General features: G+C 37.4%; 1 protein-coding gene across 1 annotated transcript in view; it reads left to right on the top strand.

Annotated features, from left to right (window-relative positions):
- LOC134214105 (uncharacterized) overlaps window positions 1-16904 on the top strand; it is a 42015-nt gene extending 25111 nt beyond the window's left edge. The window contains exon 11 of the mRNA XM_062693542.1: window positions 16513-16904. Within this exon, the coding sequence (XP_062549526.1) occupies window positions 16513-16756 (244 nt within the window). The 3' untranslated portion in view covers window positions 16757-16904. The remainder of the gene's footprint in view (window positions 1-16512) is intronic.
- The last annotated feature ends 2444 nt before the right edge of the window (window positions 16905-19348 follow it).

The following is a 19348-nucleotide window of genomic DNA, read 5'->3' as shown; positions in this document are numbered from 1 at the left end:
AGTTCATTCAGCGCCGCACTCTAGATCATTTTTAGCGCGATCGTATTGGGTTTCCTTACAACTCGCATCAAAATTGTATTTTCACAATTACTCAACTTTCTCCTCAAAATTTAGTGATATTTTATAACACAGTAGTCCTCAAGAGGAATCGAATAATGAGAAACCCGTACAAGTCGGTCAACCCGTTCGTGAGTTATATTGCCTCAAAGGAAATGCAAACTCATTTTTATATAGAGAGATTGTACCACAAACGTAATTATGTTTAAATTGAATTTATATCAGACTCTCATATCGGGCAGTTTGTTCACAAAAGTTCGTTTCCCTCTGTCAAACCATATTCAAAAATTGATAACAATTTGGGAATTCTCAAAAATGGGATTATGCATGCGAGTTAATTTGAAAAGAAATCATCAATGATTTCATAAAATCAAGATAATTCAACGCCGTGTGTGACAAAAAAATGAACATCGCTAATACTTTCACTACGTGAAAATATAGGGACACGGCAGGTACTTCCGTCCATCGTCGTAGGGGCTAAAACCAACGAAAGCAACGTACATTTGCTAGAACTCCACTATAGCAGAACGTTTCTCCTGAGCTTACGATTTGGTAGGTATGAGTTTTACAAAAAAGCGTCTCTTTTATTGGTTTTCGAGACTATGACGAACAGACGAAAATACCTGCCGTGTCCCTAGCTCTTAAAGCTTTCATTTCGTAACTATTTGAAAAAAAAATTACCGAGGGGGTTTTTTTTCTTCCTTAAATGGAACCTTTTAGTTGTAAAACAGTCAATTATTTACCACGTCACTACTAAACGAGTTTTCTCGATTTTTTTTCTTCCAATCATCATATAAAAAATTAAGGAGGAATCGATTATTACCAAGTTATAGTCTAAATAACTTGTTTATTGAAGCTCAAGCGTCAAAGAGCATAACGAAGCCAAACTCGATAAATGTATGTAATCCTCTGAAAATTGCTGAGAAACGCTTGGATGGAGATTATGCACTGGTTCGATATCTTTTTTACATATATACCCAATTCTTTCTCAACACCTGCCAAAATTGAAACTTGTTATGCGAATGAATAAGTTTAACTGGTGTCATAAAATTATTCAAAACGATTGATCATGCTAAACAATAATCTGCCATAGTAATATAAAAGCCTTCCTTAGCCATGCGGTGATATCCCAAGCAACATTACAAGTTTTATTCCGTTCTAGGGATGGTTTTCAAGATCAATTTATAAGATCTAATAATAAAACCCAATATTAGATGACAACTTCCCGATGACCACTATAAGTGTAAAATATGGTCTCTAGATAACCACTATAAACCTATTATAAGAGTATTTAGGGAAAAAAAGGGAATTTGGCTGCCGTAGCTGTCAAAAAAAAAACAGCTAAATCAGTTTTAATCCAAATGAGCTCAAATTTTCAGAGGAGACTCAGAACATGGTAAAGAATCAGATGAGCACTGTGGAGCAAAATCAATTTTTTGAACCACCCTAATGCTCATCTCACAAGTAGGTAAAATATTTTGATCATATCATCCTTGAAAATGTGATAAAAATCGTCACGTTTTCAAAAATCCTTAAGTCTTGAATGTCGGAAATATCTATATAAGATATATGTGTCGCCGTTATACATTTTTGCAATAGCTCCACCCTAATAAAATCGATATAGAACCACACATAAATTAAATAATTGCTAATTCGAGACCACACATAAAGTTTATTTGGATATATATTTTATTAGTAGTTCGCGTGGAGAATGGTTATGTGTGCGCTGATATACATCATAAGTTAAATCTATGGATTTTTGCCAATAAATATGTGTGGATTTTTAGTAGTGTATATTTGATAAAAGTGTTGCAGTCAAATGAGCAAACAGCAACATGGTGTGCGAAACAGAGAGCGAGTAGGTACAATGCGAGGAGAATGTAAACTTCCACAGCAACCTCGTATAGCTCTCCAACTGCTTCAGCGTGCGTCAATTTCGATATGGTGCACCGGCATGGTCCCGCCGGATACAGTTCAACGAGCTATATAAAATTTATTATACATTTCCACAAAAATATGCCTACCGCACACTTCTGCTACAACATTTGATTTTCCGTTTGCATTCGATTAAACATAATCGATTAAGTTTGCAAAAAAAACATCAAGCATCCCTATTTTTTTCATGATGACATTTTGAAGTGAGTGTAAAACGATCGTCATATTTTGGGTAGTTCGATTTACGTGTGTATCGATCCTTTTGGACGCGAGTTGGTGTCGCCAAAATTTCGAGAGAGTGAATCATATTGTTAATATAGTATATTTGGTGTAACCTAATTTAATCGATGGTACCGGTACATACCGCTGCTGCTGCTGGTGGTGACGGGAGCAGAATAGCCGACATAACGACTCCTGTCCAGCTGTGCGGCAAGAAATCTCGCCGGAATAACGAGGCGAGCGGTAAACGGACATTATTTGTCCGACGGGGCCAGCGGGCGTTGCTAAACGATGGTGGGCAAGCGTCTTCTTCCCTTGTAGGCGCGATCGGCCGGCCGTGGCTTAGCCACCTTGGACGACCGAGAGGGGAATTCCTCCTTGACGGTTAGGGCCTACGGCCTGAGGAATCGTCCGATGAAGAACGTCACAATTCTTGACGGATTAGGCGTGGAATCCTGAAGGCTTCGGACGGAAAAGCAGTCCGAAAAAGACGTAGAGAAAGAGACAAAAGAGGTCCTAAAGGACCGACTGGTATTAAAACCTGGTTTACCTGTGAACAGCGTCGTATTACCTGAACAGGTTTCCCCAATTATAAAATCTAGCTCCTGCTAGGAAGAGGAGGGGGAGGTGTGGTTCTCACACACTGTTTCAACTGTACTTTTAAAAAAACACTTCTTCAGCACACGGACGCCTGATATTAAAGAGGCCGAATTTGGGCAATGGCTCCTCCATATTTTCCCGCTATTTTGCATGTCGTTTCATCCAACATGGCATTTTTCCAAGCTTGATGTGGTAGGAAAGAAATGATTATATATTCTTATTAGATGCAGCGAAACGAGCTTTTTCCGTTCATTTCCAATGAATCGCCTGCTTTGAGCGTGCTTACAGCGGCACAGAAAGAGTTAACTTTCTGAAATCAGTATGGCGAAAGGCATCTACGGTTCGATTACTCGAAATTAAGCACCCTAATCGAAAAAATATTTGGTAGGCGTAGTAGCGGACACCATCCTTCATAACTCGTACCAAATAGTTTTTCATGAAAAGTTCCTAATCTAACCCGCGTTAGATGTCTTTCGCAATACAAATTTCTGGCGGTTGTTAACTCATGCTGGCTATTTTGCGCATATACTATAGCGCCTTGATGTGATAGCGGCGCGTCGAAAATCAGCCACTGCCAATAATGAATTCTAACAGAATGCTAGAACATTTAGTTAAAGGTATAGTTAAAAGATGGAAAAGGTATGGACTCCATTTCTAGTTTTTTAGCGATTGCTAGAACATGAGGAGTATAGAGAAAGATACAAAGTAGCATAATGGAACGGGCCTGGGATTGAACCCACGACCTGCTGCATATGAGGCACATTTCCTAGGTAAAATCATTGTATTCAACAGTGAAATCTGCCTTCTTTTAGTCATTGGATGTTTTGACGTAGGAATTCCGTATTTCTCTACTATCCTTGGTATCATTTAAATTTTTGGAGCGTTACGCTGAAAGGAAAGATTTCGAACGTTACTACCGCTTTTATCTTTTGATGGATTTTGAAGATTTATATATCAATCGACTCGGACACTCTCCAGTAATTTGCCAATTTCATTGAATCTTAAGATTATTAACGATAAACTGTTGAAAATTTTGATTCTTGTCAAAGCCAGTAAAAATTTCAGATCTAACCAATCCTGTTCGTGCATTCCTAACACGGACATCAGAATTATGTAAGTCACGGGCCTTCGGGTCCACCGCAAGATTTACTTTGTGTATAAAAGAAGCTGTTTGCCGTGTGTGAGTCATTCCAGTTTGGGATAGTAGCGCGTACTGACGTGTTTTTTTTCTCTTCTGGTTCGTTCGCTGTGTTTACGTTGGTACCTCCAGGACCACTTTTTTCCATTCTATACATGCAATAGACACATTCCACGCACTTCTACGCCAAAGGACCAACATTTCAAACTGAGAATTAGGGTCCAGTATCAATAGGACACGAAAACATATATATTGAATTATAAGAAAAAACATTTTTCCACTGAAAATTGGTTTAGGAACATAGTTCAACAGCCATTCAAAGTAGTAGACTTTTAGCATGAGAAAAAGACTTCGTAATCATTTTTTTTTACAAATGTGCTGCATCGCACCTATTTGGGTTCAATTGTATTAATGAATACATAATAAAGTAGAGCTGATAATGATATTTTGTTGTACCAATTGTATTGTTTCGAACATTTTTGTTTTCAAGAAATATTTATATTTTTAAAACAGTGACATTGAAATGTTGTCGCGTTACGAAAATAGTCGTATTATTGATACTATACAAAAAGTATACACATTGAAGAAGTAATATTTTGGATTCTCTTATGTCGAATTCGTTTTTAAAAAGTTCCAACCTAGGTTGGAACCAGTTCCAACCTAAGTGCTGTCAAAGTGTTTTTTTATTCGCTCAGGTTGGAACTAGGTTCGCACTAGTTCCAACCCCAAAGCTGTCGGGTTCGCACTGTGTTGTTTCACGGTTTCGCACCGGGTTCACCAATACAACTGTACTTCAACTGTCAAAACCACGTGGGTGGGTGGGACTGGGCGGAATAAACAAGCAGAAGGGAGAGTTTCGTTTCTGTTTATTAAAATAAAATGCGCGTTGAAATTCTTTTTTTCCGGGAATTTTGTGATATTTGTTATTGTAGTTTTTAATGAAATTAATCCGGTATTGTTGTCTAGAATCAGTTTTAAAAATAATTGTTAGGGAAGCTATGTATTCATAAGTTCATTCAGGTTTTCCTCACAGATTGTGACCTAAATTAGGTCGGTGGATGGAATTATGTAGTTTGGGAATTCCCCTTGAAACCCTTATGCAGAATTTCTTTTGAAATTCTTCCAAAAACTCTTTCGTGCGTTTCTGAATTTTCTTCGGGAATTCTGCCAGAAATTGCTTTAGAAATTCTTTCAGTAATTCTTTCTTGAATTTTTGGCAATATCTTTCAGGCATTCCTCCATATTTTTTCCAAAAGCTCCTTTCGAGATGAACTACTTTGGTAATTCTTCTGGGAATATCTTTGAATACTGTTCCAGGATTTTCTCTGGAAGTTGCTCCAGGAATTAATTTGGAAATTCCTTCTGGAATACAGGAACTTTCACGAACTTTTCTTCAGGGATTGCTCCGCAAGTTTCGTAGGGTAAAATGCCCAATAGTGGACCCCCTAGTAGAGGAATTTTGCTGTTCCTGTCATAAGGCTTAGAAATTTTCAACATATTAACTCTGCCTCTAGCTAACAACAAGCTCTACATCCCCTCTTCACGATACATACATAAAACACCCAAATACACGACGTTATTCGTTGAAATTAACATTATAAAGTGTAACTGGATTCGCCCTATAGTAGACCCCTTGGGGGTCCATAATAGGAAATTGCTTCCCTATAGTCGACACTTCATTTGATTTTCATGTCCCGTTTCGGGACGTTCTTCTTCCCTATTATGAACCCCGCAAAATATTCCTATAATGGACACTCTCGTGTTTATTTTATATAGAATTATAAAAAATCGTCTAATTTTACTTTACATAGCATTTCCAATGCATGTAATAAAATCATAGGACTGTAAGGTAGGTTCTCCCGGTAGAATTTCATAGCAAAATGTTGACATTGTGCAGTAATAATCCAAAAATGGCTGGAGGGTCCACTATTGGTCATTTTACCCTACATAAATAAATTCTCCAGTACCTTAAGCAATTCCTCCGGGAGATTCTTGAAAATTGAAGATGTACGGGGCCCAAAATCCATCGGAAAATTATCCCAAGATGTGAGGCTACCTTTATCAGGAGAGGTGGCGAGGAAAAAATTTGCGAATCCTGGAGAATTTTTATTACATGCTTCTGAGTGTTCTCCGAAAAAAAAACTTGTGCAGAAATAGATGAATGTAGAATAGAAAATCTCTTTTACATACGGAATTCTTGGTATAAAAATGTGCAATTATTGCATATAATTAAATAGGGGAACTGTTCCGATATCCATCTCAAATATATTCATCTCATCGGGAAACAAAGAAATACAGCACCAATTTCGTCGCCTCTTTTTGTCAACATGCGTGCTCACTGCTGAAAAAATCACAAAAATAATAAACAATCCAAATTCCTTTCCATTGCTTTGTTTTTGATGGGATGAATATCGGAGCCATGAGATGAATTCCAGGAGCAGTTCCCGTATGTATATCCACCCAAAAGTAAATTCCACTATCCGCAAAAATCAGTTCACAAGGCACGCACTGCCAGTGCACTGGATGTCCTGGATCATATGTTTCGAATCAAAACAAACACGATGCTACGCACACCAACATATCCAATGACAGATGGAACTGAAAATGTTTTTTTATTCAGAGTTCGGGTTGGCACTGACCCAGGTTTAAAAACGAATTCGACATTAGTACTCGTCAAAAGCTTTCTTTTCATATACACACAGGTTTTTTTTTACACGGTTGGAATTCATTAATTTCTCGGTTAACCTGAACTTTCACTGCTTTGTAAATACCCCCTGAATTTTCTTTGATTTTTTGTGAATTTTTTCGTGGGGTTAACTCATTGCTTCATTGACGCTGAAGGTCTTAAACGACCAAAACCAAACCGTGTAAAAAAAAACCTGGGTGTATTAAGATCCAAAATCGGATCATAATTTATGTAGTTGCACTAGGTACAAAAATATGGTGTCGCGTTACGCGCATTCAGTGTGCTTCTGGAATGAGGGATATGGTTTTCGGTTTATGTATACAGTATCACAATGGATCATAAAATGAAAAAAAGTTCCTATTTTATATGTTAGGGTTTGTACATGAATAACGTAACAAAATAGGGGGTGGAACGGGGTGTGCCATATGGTAACTGTTCATACTAAAAAAATGAGTTCCCATATAAGAAATGTTACGAAAAATTGAAATTGCAAATCTGGTTGTTTCGTAGAACTCATAGGGGTCATCCATAAATAACCACCGTAAAACTAGAGCTCAATTATTTTTTGTTTGATTATGAGGCTTTTTTAAACATCTCTCGCACATCATCAGGTACTACAAGATATATAAGTATAAGAGTATACATAGGGAACAATTTGCTCCTGAACACGGTTTCCTTCTACCATTTCACGGACATGGCAGTTATGCGTTGGTTTATTGTTGAGTGGGGTGCCCTTGTAAACGCGAGTGCATTTAATTTTGGATTCCTTGAGGAATGTCCTTGATAAAGACATATTATATTAGACACTAGCAGACCCGACGAACTTCGTTTCGCCTAAAATTGATTTATTCTCTGCTTAGTTCTCAAGTTATGCAGAAATTTCTGTTTCATTTGTATGGGAGCCTCCCTTTCCAAAGGAGGGAGGGGTCTCGAACCATCTTAAGAACTTTCTCCAGCCCCAAAAACCTCTACATACAAATTTTCCCGCCGATCGGTTCAGTACAGAGGGGCGAAAACGGATTTTTTTCATATGGGCCCATTCACAAATTACATAACGCTTTAGGGGGTGGGAGGGTGTCTATCCGAGCGTTACGGTCCATACAAATTTTAGAACCCTTCCATATAAAACACGTTACGAGGGGGTGGGATGGAGTTTGGCAAGTATGACAGTACCTTCTGTTTCGTCCAGGGTGGGACGACCCTACGTTGTGATTTAACTTTCTCCAGGATCCAGACGACGAGTAACAACAACTGCTGATAATTTCACTGTTGATTTATTACCTCCGAGAGGCAGCGTGCCAGCTCGGAGGTTACGATAACGATACTGTACAAACATTGATATTGGAGTCGCCTTTTATAGGCGACTATTAGTACGGCAAAGGCAATTACATAATATTATAACTATTGGGGACGTGTGCACAAACATTCAAATTTAAATTCTAATTGGACTTACACAGCGCGCCAACTGCTATGCACATAACGCAAGCAGTTGGCGCGAGAACAGTGAATAACAAAAGTGACACAAAATAAAAGGCGCACACACGCTGCACTGTTAGGCTTCAACAGCAGCTACGACGATGAGCACAGTTCGTGATCGAACACCCTCTTATTTGGCGCATAAATTTATACTCCAATGTCAAAATGCTCATATACTATCATAAATTGTCGTGATGTTTGTGAAAATTTGTATTGTTTACCGTTTTTACAAGAGAGAGTGGTGTCGAAAGCACATATTAAATTAAAGAGTGCAGCGAACAAAAATACACCAAATCCGTAAAAGTGTAGTGTTTTCACTTTATTCCTTACGCGAAATATGCAGATAAATAATTATGTTTGTAGAAGAAACTCTGTGCTGAGCAGAAACAGTTGTTTCGTGCATTATCCAAACTTTGTGCGTTTCAGAACATTCTCACCCACTGCAGTGTTTATTTTTCAAAGACTACGGCGTAGTGTTAGTGCCGTCGGCATTCGCTTGATTGGAGGCAACAAACATTTGACAGCTTAGCACCCGCCTGGTTCAGTACTTTCGGAGTCTATAAGGTTCAGACAGACAGAAATTCATTTTTATGTATATAGATTGGAATGAATTTCACTTTGAACTTGAATATACAACAATTGTGCCAATTATGCGTCTTGAATGACTCGAGAATTGTCGAATCTGACACGTCTCACGTGACAGACCGTGTAATTTAAATGGGAGGTATCGGCAATTCTCATTTTACTTAAAGTATTGACTCTAGAGCGTAAAGATTTAAAATGCACGCAAGTAGTGCACTCTCTTGTAATGAACATTTGTTGAGGCATGAAACATACACCAATGTCTTTGAAAGGGTATAAATAAAAAGTTGAAAACAGACCACGTTCCAGTAGAAACGTAGAGTAAAAAACGACAGAAAGGTGCATCTTCAACATTTCTGATTTCATCATCATCATCACCTTTCAAAATGGTTAACGCAGAAAAAATCAACATAGAACTTTTCAATGTAAAAATACAACTCACTTCTAGGGGGATCGATCATCTGACCGCGTATTGAAAAACCGATCCTGATCATACCTGGGTGTGACATATTTAAAAATCAGTGAACCCATTAGTATTGATTTCGTTTTGAAAACTGGATATGTGACGGGAATAGTTTTGGTTCAGTACCGAATTCGGGCCGATTAGTCCCTATAACCTTAATAGCCGAAACTCCAGATCGCGACCACTGACTCGAACTAAATTCAATAGATAATGTGATAATATTCCACGTCAAATGCAACATGCCGCATCGAGATCGACTGAAATTATGTACTCCATCAACGATAAACACGTTCGCGTAACGCGACACCATTTGCAGAACACTGTTTGTTGATCAGCGTAACGCGGCGGGTTTTAAATCAATCCAGCAATTTTTCATATAATATCCGTTTTTATCCGTAATTTGAATTCACATCCTCATTTCTATTAATGTATACGAGAAATGCTTGGAATAAACCGAGATTCCAAACCTTATACCAGAGCTAAAAAACGCACTTGCATTGCCAATTGCAAAAAAGCGCATTTCAGCGATGGTGTCGCGTTACGAAATGCAGCGCGTTATATTAATCATATTCAAAGCGAAAAATCTCAAGATTAATATACCATCAGAAAGGAAATTTAGTGAGGATAATTTTAAACCTGTTTAATCATATGTCCCCGAAGTTAATTTTCAAATGCGGACCTAATTTCTCACTGAAAGTCGACTCCTCATGGTGTCGCGTTACGCTGGAATGTGTCAATGGTGTCGGTTACGATCGATGCAATCGCCCATCTCATCGCTCGGAGACTATCCAGCCTCATATGTAATATTTAGAGCAATGTACCCTTGGACAAAAATATAGCCCTACTCAAGCGGAATAAATTAGGCTTCTGAAGAAAGTTATGAACAAATTAGTCAAATGACATGCAGATGACATTTTACAAGCCTGTTCACGGCTATTGGCCGATGATGGCTGATGCTGCGATGGTGGATGAAGAAGATTAAAATTAGCCCAGAGAGATTTGCAGCTCATCCAGGAAAAGTGAATGTTTTCTCAATCCACATCATTCCTGGATGGGAACGAGTCATGGCATATGACTAACCATATGTTAAGTTGTGATTAGTACAAAACGACACGTACATTAAAACAGATTTATACTATAACCTGATTCCCCAGAAAAAAAGTAGAAGGTTGTATCCTAGACACGACCACCAGTTGGACGTAGCCCGCTCGCAAATATTTTTTTAGAAGAATATTTTAATAAATATTATTTTGTACTTTGGTTTTCATTTTCTGAGAAATTAAATTATCTAACTAAGCTTAGACTCGGAGTTTGGAAACTAAACATTAAATAATTTTTCGTTGACGTATTAGCAGTGTCTCCACTATTTTAGTAGGGTTACTACTCATGGACTTATTTTTGTTCAATCAAAGTTATTGCTTATTTCCGGGGATTAAACCACCCGACTTGGACATTAATTTACAATGTTATGAAAACTCATATGTGAATGTGTACGTTATGTGGAAGATATTGATTTGGAACATATATTGGATGTAACCACTTTCCCTTCAATGGGACTCGAACCCATGACCCTACAGTACGCTAGACTGGTGCTTTAACCAACTAAGCTACGAAGGACCTCCGTCGGCCTTCGCAACCTAGCGGCTACTGAACGAGCTCGAGATTCCCAAATCCGCAATCCATTTCTCAAGCCAACACTTCCACATGTGTGTAGTACACTTTCACATTAGAGGAGCGTGAGTATTAGAATGTCTGGCGGCTATACACATTCTACATCAGCAACGGTACTGATCAAGTGAGTTGTGTAAGCATTTGCCAGTCGGTCGTCAAGCTCAGACCCGACCGCATTGCGTAGGCAAGAGCACGCAACTCAGGTTCAGTTCAATCAAAGTTAATTGCCTATTTCCGGGATTAAACCACCCGACTTGGACGTTCATTTACAATGTTATGTAAACTCATATGTGAATATGTACGTTTTGTGGAAGATATTGATTTGAAAAATGTATTGAGGTAACCACTTTCCCTTCGATGGGACTCGAACCCATGACCCTACAGTACGCTAGACTGGTGCTTTAACCAACTAAGCTACGAAGGACCTCCGTCGGCCTTCGCAACCTAGCGGCTACTGAACGAGCTCGAGATTCCCAAATCCGCAATCCATTTCTCAAGCCAACACTTCCACATGTGTGTAGTACACTTTCACATTAGAGGAGCGTGAGTATTAGAATGTCTGGCGGCTATACACATTCTTCATTAGCAACTGTACTGAACAAGTGAGGTAAGCTATTTGCAGTCGGTCGTCAAGCTCAGGCCGACGGAGGTCCTTCGAAGCTTAGTTGGTGAAAGCAGCAGTCTAGCGTACTGCAGGGTCATGGGTTCGAGTCCCATCGAAGGGAAAGTGATTATCTCCAATACATTTTCCAAATCAATATCTTCCACATAACGTACATATTCACATATGACTTATTTTTGTATTTTTTTAGCATTAACCACGCTAACATACCACAGAGAACAGACATGGAGGCTCATACAAAATTTTGTTGAAAACGTATGTAAAGGTCCGCAGCGCCGCCAACACAGATTGCCCGACATACAAACTCAATCTCACCAAGCGATGGCGTTGGCTTACACTACGTTAACAAGGTGATACTGCCATCTAGTGACAATACGGACTTATCATTAACCACCACTAGCGCTAAAAAGTAAAATGTGGCAAAATATTCACCAACATTATTGGCACACTAGCACCGTGCAACGGGGGCATAACGACATACTTCAAAATTATCAGTACAAAGTTGTACACAACTTTGCGACGTAAGATGAACGTCTGTTCTCTGTGCTATGGGCTTCGGAGTTATGGCCAAAATATATTTTTTTACAGGAAAAATTCTCACTCACTTTGTAGGCAATAAGGTACTCTTAGCAGATTTGCTCGCAACAAGCTTCGCGTTGAAAATTGGACAGGTCGGACTTTGAGCACAGTGAACAGACGTTCAAGTTGGACTTGCTAGGTTGTGATTAGTTTTTACTGTTCATTTTAAAACAGTTTGGAATGTCGACGTTGCCCCGTGCTAAATCAGTGTCAGTGTTGTTTTATATGTGAGAGTATACCAGCGCCATCGTGTTGTCAAAATGAGTTTGAGTGTTGCAATTTCGACGTCGGTGGCATTGAGGTTCAGTTTGATTGTTTTCACATGTTGTACAAGAAATTTTGTTCGAGCCTCCATGTCTGTTCTCTGTGCTATGGGTTTCGAAGTTATAGCCAAAATTATTTTTTTACGTGCGGTAAGACGCGCGGCTACAAAGCAAGACCATGCTGAGGGTGGCTGGGTTCGATTCCCGGTGCCGGTCTAGGCAATTTTCGGATTATCTCGAAATTATCTCGACTTCCCTGGGCATAAAAGTATCATCGTGTTAGCCTCATGATATACGAATGCAAAAATGGTAACCTGGCTTAGAAACCTCGCAGTTAATAACTGTGGAAGTGCTTAATGAACACTAAGCTGCGAGGCGGCTCTGTCCCAGTGTGGGGATGTAATGCCAATAAGAAGAAGAAGAAGAACATAAGAAACTCGTACACAATTCTCACTCATTTTCAGGCACTTAACCATAGAGAACAGACGTTGAAGCTGCACTCCCCATGTTGTGATAAGTTTTTACTGTTCATTTTGAAATAACTTTGGAATGTCGCCGTTATCCCTAGATTGACGTCGATTTGCCTTCGACGCAGAATCGTGTCCCTTTGTGTCAAATTGAAAATTGGTCGGATCGGACTATGGGATCAGAAGTTATGGCCAAAATACTAATTTCTAAACCTGTAGTAAAATCACTTTTCTGGTACTTATGCTCATCCGATTTGCTTGCAACAAGCTGCGTTTGGCTGGAAATTTTACAATGCATAAAAAAATGAATAGTAAGACCTATCCACCTATTGGTGTCACATTAGACTTTTGACGTAAACTACGTCTAAGGGGAAGACTCGGATACAGGGTGTCAAATGAGAATTTCAAAACTGGAGACCGTCACGAAATCATGTAAGATTTGTAACATTAATAGGTCCTTTATCTTTCAATGGATTTTAATGATTTATATATCAATCGATTCGTAAACTTTCCACCAATTTGCTAGTAGTATTGAAACTATTGATTATCAACGCTAAACTATTGAAAATTTTAGTTCTTTCATGCATCATGCATCCCCTATACAGCGCGTTCCAATTCTTGGTAATTGCCTACTTTTAGGGTATTATCTATTATTGAACTGGGTTGGATGAATGGGGTGGCCAGCCGCTAGACAGTGGAGTCCCTACTCCTTCATAGAGTGGCTGGGTAGTATTGTCGTGGGATGGTTCCTTCTCTTCTATATAGAGCGGAATAAATAGTTGGTTCAGTGTACTATATTTGGTTTAACGTAGTTTACGTCGAGCGGTCGTGTCTTGTATACAACACCAAATTTTTTTTTATATATTTCTCAACCATTTTGAACGAACGAGAAAGGCACCATCACCGCTAGGTGGATTAATTAGGGTTTTTGTGTTGCATCTTCCAGCAAATAAATACTTCAACTATGGAAAAAATCGATTCTTTTTATTCTAGTACATACAAGCAAGAGAAACTACACTGACAAAAATCCAAACATATTCATTATGTGTAGCACACATACATTTTAACTATAGCAGTTCCCACATAACGGCTATGTGAATTCGCATAGCATATACACCCGATTCTTTTTTTACACGGGGGATGCGTGCCGTGTGAAAAAAATCCGTGTAAAAATAATCCGTGTTATTTCGAGAAACCGTGTAAAAATAATCCGTGTTATTTCGAGAAACCGTGTAAAAATAATCCGTGTTATTTCGAGAATCCGTGCAAAAAAAATCCGTGCTATTTCGAGAAACCGTGTAAAAAAAGCCGTGCAAAAAATATCCGTGTAAAAAAAGTAACCGGGTCTTTGTTAATCTGGGGGATGCGTTCCGTGTAAAAATAAATCCGTGTAAAAAAAATCCGTGTTATTTCGAGAATCCGTGTAAAAAAAATCCGTGCTATTTCGAGAAACCGTGCAAAAAAAATCCGTGTTATTTCAAGAATCCGTGTAAAAAAAGCCGTGTAAAAAAAATCCGTGCGAAAATAATCCGTGTAAAAAAAGAATCGGGTGTATGTAGAAACACACATAACTCTTATTAGCTTATAACCTTTAAGCGTATTCCACTCAGGAAAATGGACACATACACTCTGAGAAAAATTTATACTAAATAGATTTAAAGTCATTCTAAATCGCTATTTGCCTGGTTGACCCCGTCTTCGTTTAAGTGCAGGCTATACTTGGTTAGTATAACTTTCATTTATAAGACAATAGTATAAAGCGAGTATATTAAAAATAGTATTTGCCGGCCTAATTTTATTTTTGTTTTTAACTTTTTACTGTTTACAAAAATAACAAACAGCTTTGAAACATTTCAGCAAACATTTTTTATTCAGGGTATACAAAAATATGTACTATATACTTAAAATATTCAAAAAAAATGTTTCGAGGCAAATGAGCAACCGAGTTGGCAACGCAACAAAACAAAAGATCAATTTATATTTTTCTGGTCAAAGTGCCGCAGATCCATTTTCTGACTGCTGGCATCGCAACCGATGGCTCCACGATCATTTCTGGTTGGCGTAAGATGTTTCCTGGCTTTCCGTTGGTGACTCAGCGTAACCTTTTCATAGTTAGTTCTTACGGATCCGCCGGAAACGTATTGGAACGAACAACGTGCCGGAAGCGTCGTTTTCTAAAAATAAGCACTATAAGCGATAATTTCGTCGAAAACCATTTTTGAGCTTACCTTTATTTTGCGTCTTCTAAAACATCGTATATCAAACATATCAAAAGATGGTGGGTTATCGTTGATTCGGTGGCAGTTGATAATGTGGAAACAGATCCGGGTCCAGCCAACGCCACTTTAAATGATGGAGGAACATGAACAATTGTTTGCAGTAGATGAAAAAAATGTGCTTTCAACCTATTTCAATAAATATCACAAGGCGATCAATGCATTAGTAAAATAGTGTTGCCTTATTCGGTGGTAGATTATATTATATTTTTGAATAGATTTACTTTTTAAACTAAGCCAAAAATAAACTTTGCAAATATAAAAAAAGATTAATTTTTATACTTTTATAGGTTTTTCTATTTTTGAGTGTACTTTATGGCAAAAATCCATGTATTTTGAAATATGTATATCATGTGTCGACACATACTTAATTGCATAGAAATTCGCACATGGATACTATGACCCACATGGATAGTATGTGTGAACACTCATGCAATGCATGTGGGCGCATGGAATATATGTGTCGAAAATATGGAATGCATTTCGCTAACCCCATTGCAAAAATCCATGTGTGAACTCATGAATACAATGCGGAGTTTTTTGTGAGTGTCTCATATAGCGGGTGGTTATTAACGTACACATAAAATTTATATGTAAATTTCTTTAGATTTTTGCCAATAAAAATGTGTGAATTTTTATTAGTGTAAAAGCAAGCCTATGCTAAGAGCTCATGTTTAGCGTAGCCAACACCAACACCAACGCCGTGCAACGTACGTCAAATCTAAAAAAGCTTAACATCATAAAACATCCAAATTCAGCTTTCTTCAATATGCAACTTTAATCGGGAATATTCATTAAATATGACTAATGAGTTTAATTGATTCAAACTTATCTACATGATCAATTTTGATTTTACTTACATGGAGAACAACGATTTGTCTTTTATTTCACCGTGAAAAGCTTGAGCAGAATTTAAAAATAAATCCTGCTCCTTTATTGTTGTGGATATTTTTAATTATCAAGCTACAATCATTGGTGTTGTTGACGATTGTTGACATCTCATGCAGCTGACAGCGGTCTATCTGCACACTGTGCCCGGGACATGGTGGCTATTTTTAGGCTAAGGGAGTTAGATAGGGATGTCTATAGCCTGTGTAAAAGCCACCTTTCCACTATTCTCGCCTTTTTCATTAATGACATTTTGGAAAAATAAGTCGATTCCAGCACGAGATACTTCGTCAAGTTAAGTAAGGTTTTACTGTAGGTGAAATTAAATGATTAAATGCGATAGTACAAACTAGTCTTATGACAAAGAAAAAAACGGATTTCATTTGTGCTTATTCTACGTCACGTATGAGGTGAGGCGTTGCGAATGAAGTGACAATTGTCGATTACAATTGCATTGATTGCTTATATTGCCCTGTTTAAAAATTACCCCTCCATAGTCAAATACTCTAATTTATTTGTAACCTATATAGCTTTTTATCTATTTCTTTTTAATTTAATTTATCTACTCTTCGTGACGATTCTTCAAATAGAATCAAACAGGATCAACTTAAGGCACGTATGCGGAGAAGCGATAATTTAACCACTTCCAATAAAACTGGAATGCAACAACCGACGGGTCAACATCAATCAAACGAGGCTACCAGACCAACTTCCGGCAAGCCTAATTACGGGAATAGTTCATCGAAGAATGATCAGGCTCAACAAAAAAGACCTGCCCGAGTTTCACAGTCTGGGGCACCATCCAGAACGATGAGTTGTTGCAACATTTTGTAAACCTTTTTGAGGTAAATGCAGTTTATTCGACCGTGATTATGATGATTAATGTGTTTATCGGCTTTATCCTAATGATGGCAATGGATTGTTTGCCAATTTACAATAATATTTAGAACGAACTTATCTCCAAAATTATCGTTGTTTTATTTATTTCAATGCTTCAAATGAATCACTTCAAGACAAAATTTTCAAAACGACTTATCTGCTTTTGTAAACAAAGATTCAAACGACGATTCGATGAATATGATAGCTCTTCCACGCAAACCAACACCATCAATAGATAGATGAAGGATTCCGCTACCTGTTGATGGTGTTGGTTTGCGTGGGAGAGCTATCAGATTCGTCAAATCGTCGTTTGAATCTTTGTTTACAAAAGCTCAAGAGTCGTTTTGAAAATTCTATCTTGACTTCATATAATTGTAGGGATTGAGATGGGTATGAGCAAATATTGCTTTTTGCATTGAAAATATTCGTTTCGTCTCTAAAGACAATGACACTTATCTGCAGCGACTGCTTCCGCTAGAGACCATTTGTACATGTTATTCACCCATGGGACTTCCACGAAAGGCTGAATCACATAAGGCTGAACACGAAAGCTGAAAAAGTAAAAGTACATAAGGATGAAATAACAAAAGCCTGAAACTCGAAAGGCTAAAAATTCGTAAAAACCGATTTTAGTGCGAGAATTCACATTTAACGTTAAAAGGGGCACAAACTAAAATGATCCGAAAGCTTCTTGCGACTTCTTGTTGTCTTTTAATTTTTAAACCGAATTCTTATTTTTTAGTCTACACAGCTCAAGAAATGTTGAGATAACATAGAAACGAACAAGACTTTATTGTTCTTGATTCTTGTATTTGGTTTTTGACTCTTGCCAAAATTACTTTCTTTTCTTTCTTTTTTATTTTTTATTCTTTATTCTCCTCTCTTCTTCTTTTTGCTTCTTTATTCTCCCTTCTTTCTTCTTACTTCCTTCTCCCTTTTTTCTTCTTCCTACTTTTTATTACTTTTTTTCTTCTTTCTTCTTCAACTCTTCCCAGTTCCTTCTTTCTGTTTCTTTCTTGCTTCTTCTTTCTACCTTTCTTAGTTCTTCCTTCATAGTTCTTATTTTTTAATTCCTCGTTCCTTCTTGCTTCTTCCTTTTTTTCTGGTTTCTTCTTCCTTCATTTTTTTATGTTCATTCATTCCTTTTGCTTTCTTATTTCTTCCTTCTTTCTTTTCCTTGTTTTTTTCTTTTTCTTCTTTCTTCCTTCTTTCATTATCTTGTCTTTCCTCCCTTTCTGTCTTCTTTACTCTACCTTATTCCTTTTTCAAGTTTCTTCTTCCTATTTCCTTATGATTTTTTCTCTATGCTTTCTTCATTCTACCTTCTTCCTTCTTCCTACTTACTTCTTTCAACCTTTTTTTTTTGCCTTTTTTCGTCCTTTCTTCTTCTTTCTTTTCTTCCTTCTTCCTTGTCCTTTGTTTCTTCATATTTCTTTCTTCTTTTGTTCTGTTTTCTTCCTTCATTTTCCCTTTTTCCTTCTTTTATCTTTTACCTTCTTCCTTTTATTTTTTTCTTCATTCTTGTTCCTTCTTCATTCTTCCTTCTTCTTTCTTCCTTCATCATTCTTCCATCTTTATGCTTCCTGCTTCCTTCTTGCTTCTTCTTCTTCTTGCTTCATCATTATTCCTTCTTCTATCTTTATCTTACTTATTCCTTCTTCTTTCTTCTATGGGTTTTCTTTAATCTTTCATTCTTTTTCCTTCTACCTTCTTCCGTCTTCTCTCTCATTTCTTCCATTTTCTTCCTCCTTTTTCCTTCTTCCTTGTTTCTTCTTGCTTCATCATTATTCATTCTTCCATCTTTATTTTACTTTATTCTACTATGTTCTTTCTTCAATCTCTCATCTTTTTTCCTTTTCCGTTCTCCATCTTCTTTCTCTCTTCTTCCGTCTTCTTCCTTTTTCTTTACTCCTTCCTTTTTCTCTGTGCAATTTTCATTATTTATTCTTTATTCTTTACTTTTTTTCTTTATTCTTTGCTTTTTATTCTTTATTATTTATTCTTTATTCTTTATTCCTTATTCCTTATTCCTTATTCCTGATTCTTTATTTTTTATTCTTTATTCTTTATTATTTATTATTTATTCTTTATTTTTTATTTTTTATTCTTTATTCTCTATTCTTTATTTTTTATTCATTATTCTTCATTATTTTTTCTTTACTCTTTATTCTTTATTTTTATCACTAAACATAGTTGGTACCGCATATCGTATAGTTGGAATTCATTTCATCCCATCAATTTCAGCCTTTCGATACATTTCAACCTTCTGATACTTTCAGCCTTATGTGATTTTCAGCCTTTTGAGACTTTCAGCCTTCCGGGATTTCAGCCTTTTTGAGTTCAGCCTTATGAGTATTCAGCCTTATGTGTTTCAGCCTTTCGTAGGACACCCTCACTCATACATATAAGATACTGTCAAAACTTGCATTTGGCAATAACAATTTTCAGCTAAAAGCTCTATTTTTAACATCGGTGCACTCCGATGTGCTTCAGTGAAGGTGTGGGCCAAAGTCCTCTATGTCTGTGTTACGTATGTGTATGTATGTA

This window comes from Armigeres subalbatus, chromosome 2 (genome assembly GCF_024139115.2).
Source record: "Armigeres subalbatus isolate Guangzhou_Male chromosome 2, GZ_Asu_2, whole genome shotgun sequence".
NCBI lineage: Eukaryota > Metazoa > Arthropoda > Insecta > Diptera > Culicidae > Armigeres > Armigeres subalbatus.
Note: the sequence above shows the minus strand (reverse complement) of the source record. Positions and strands in the feature narration are given on the sequence as shown.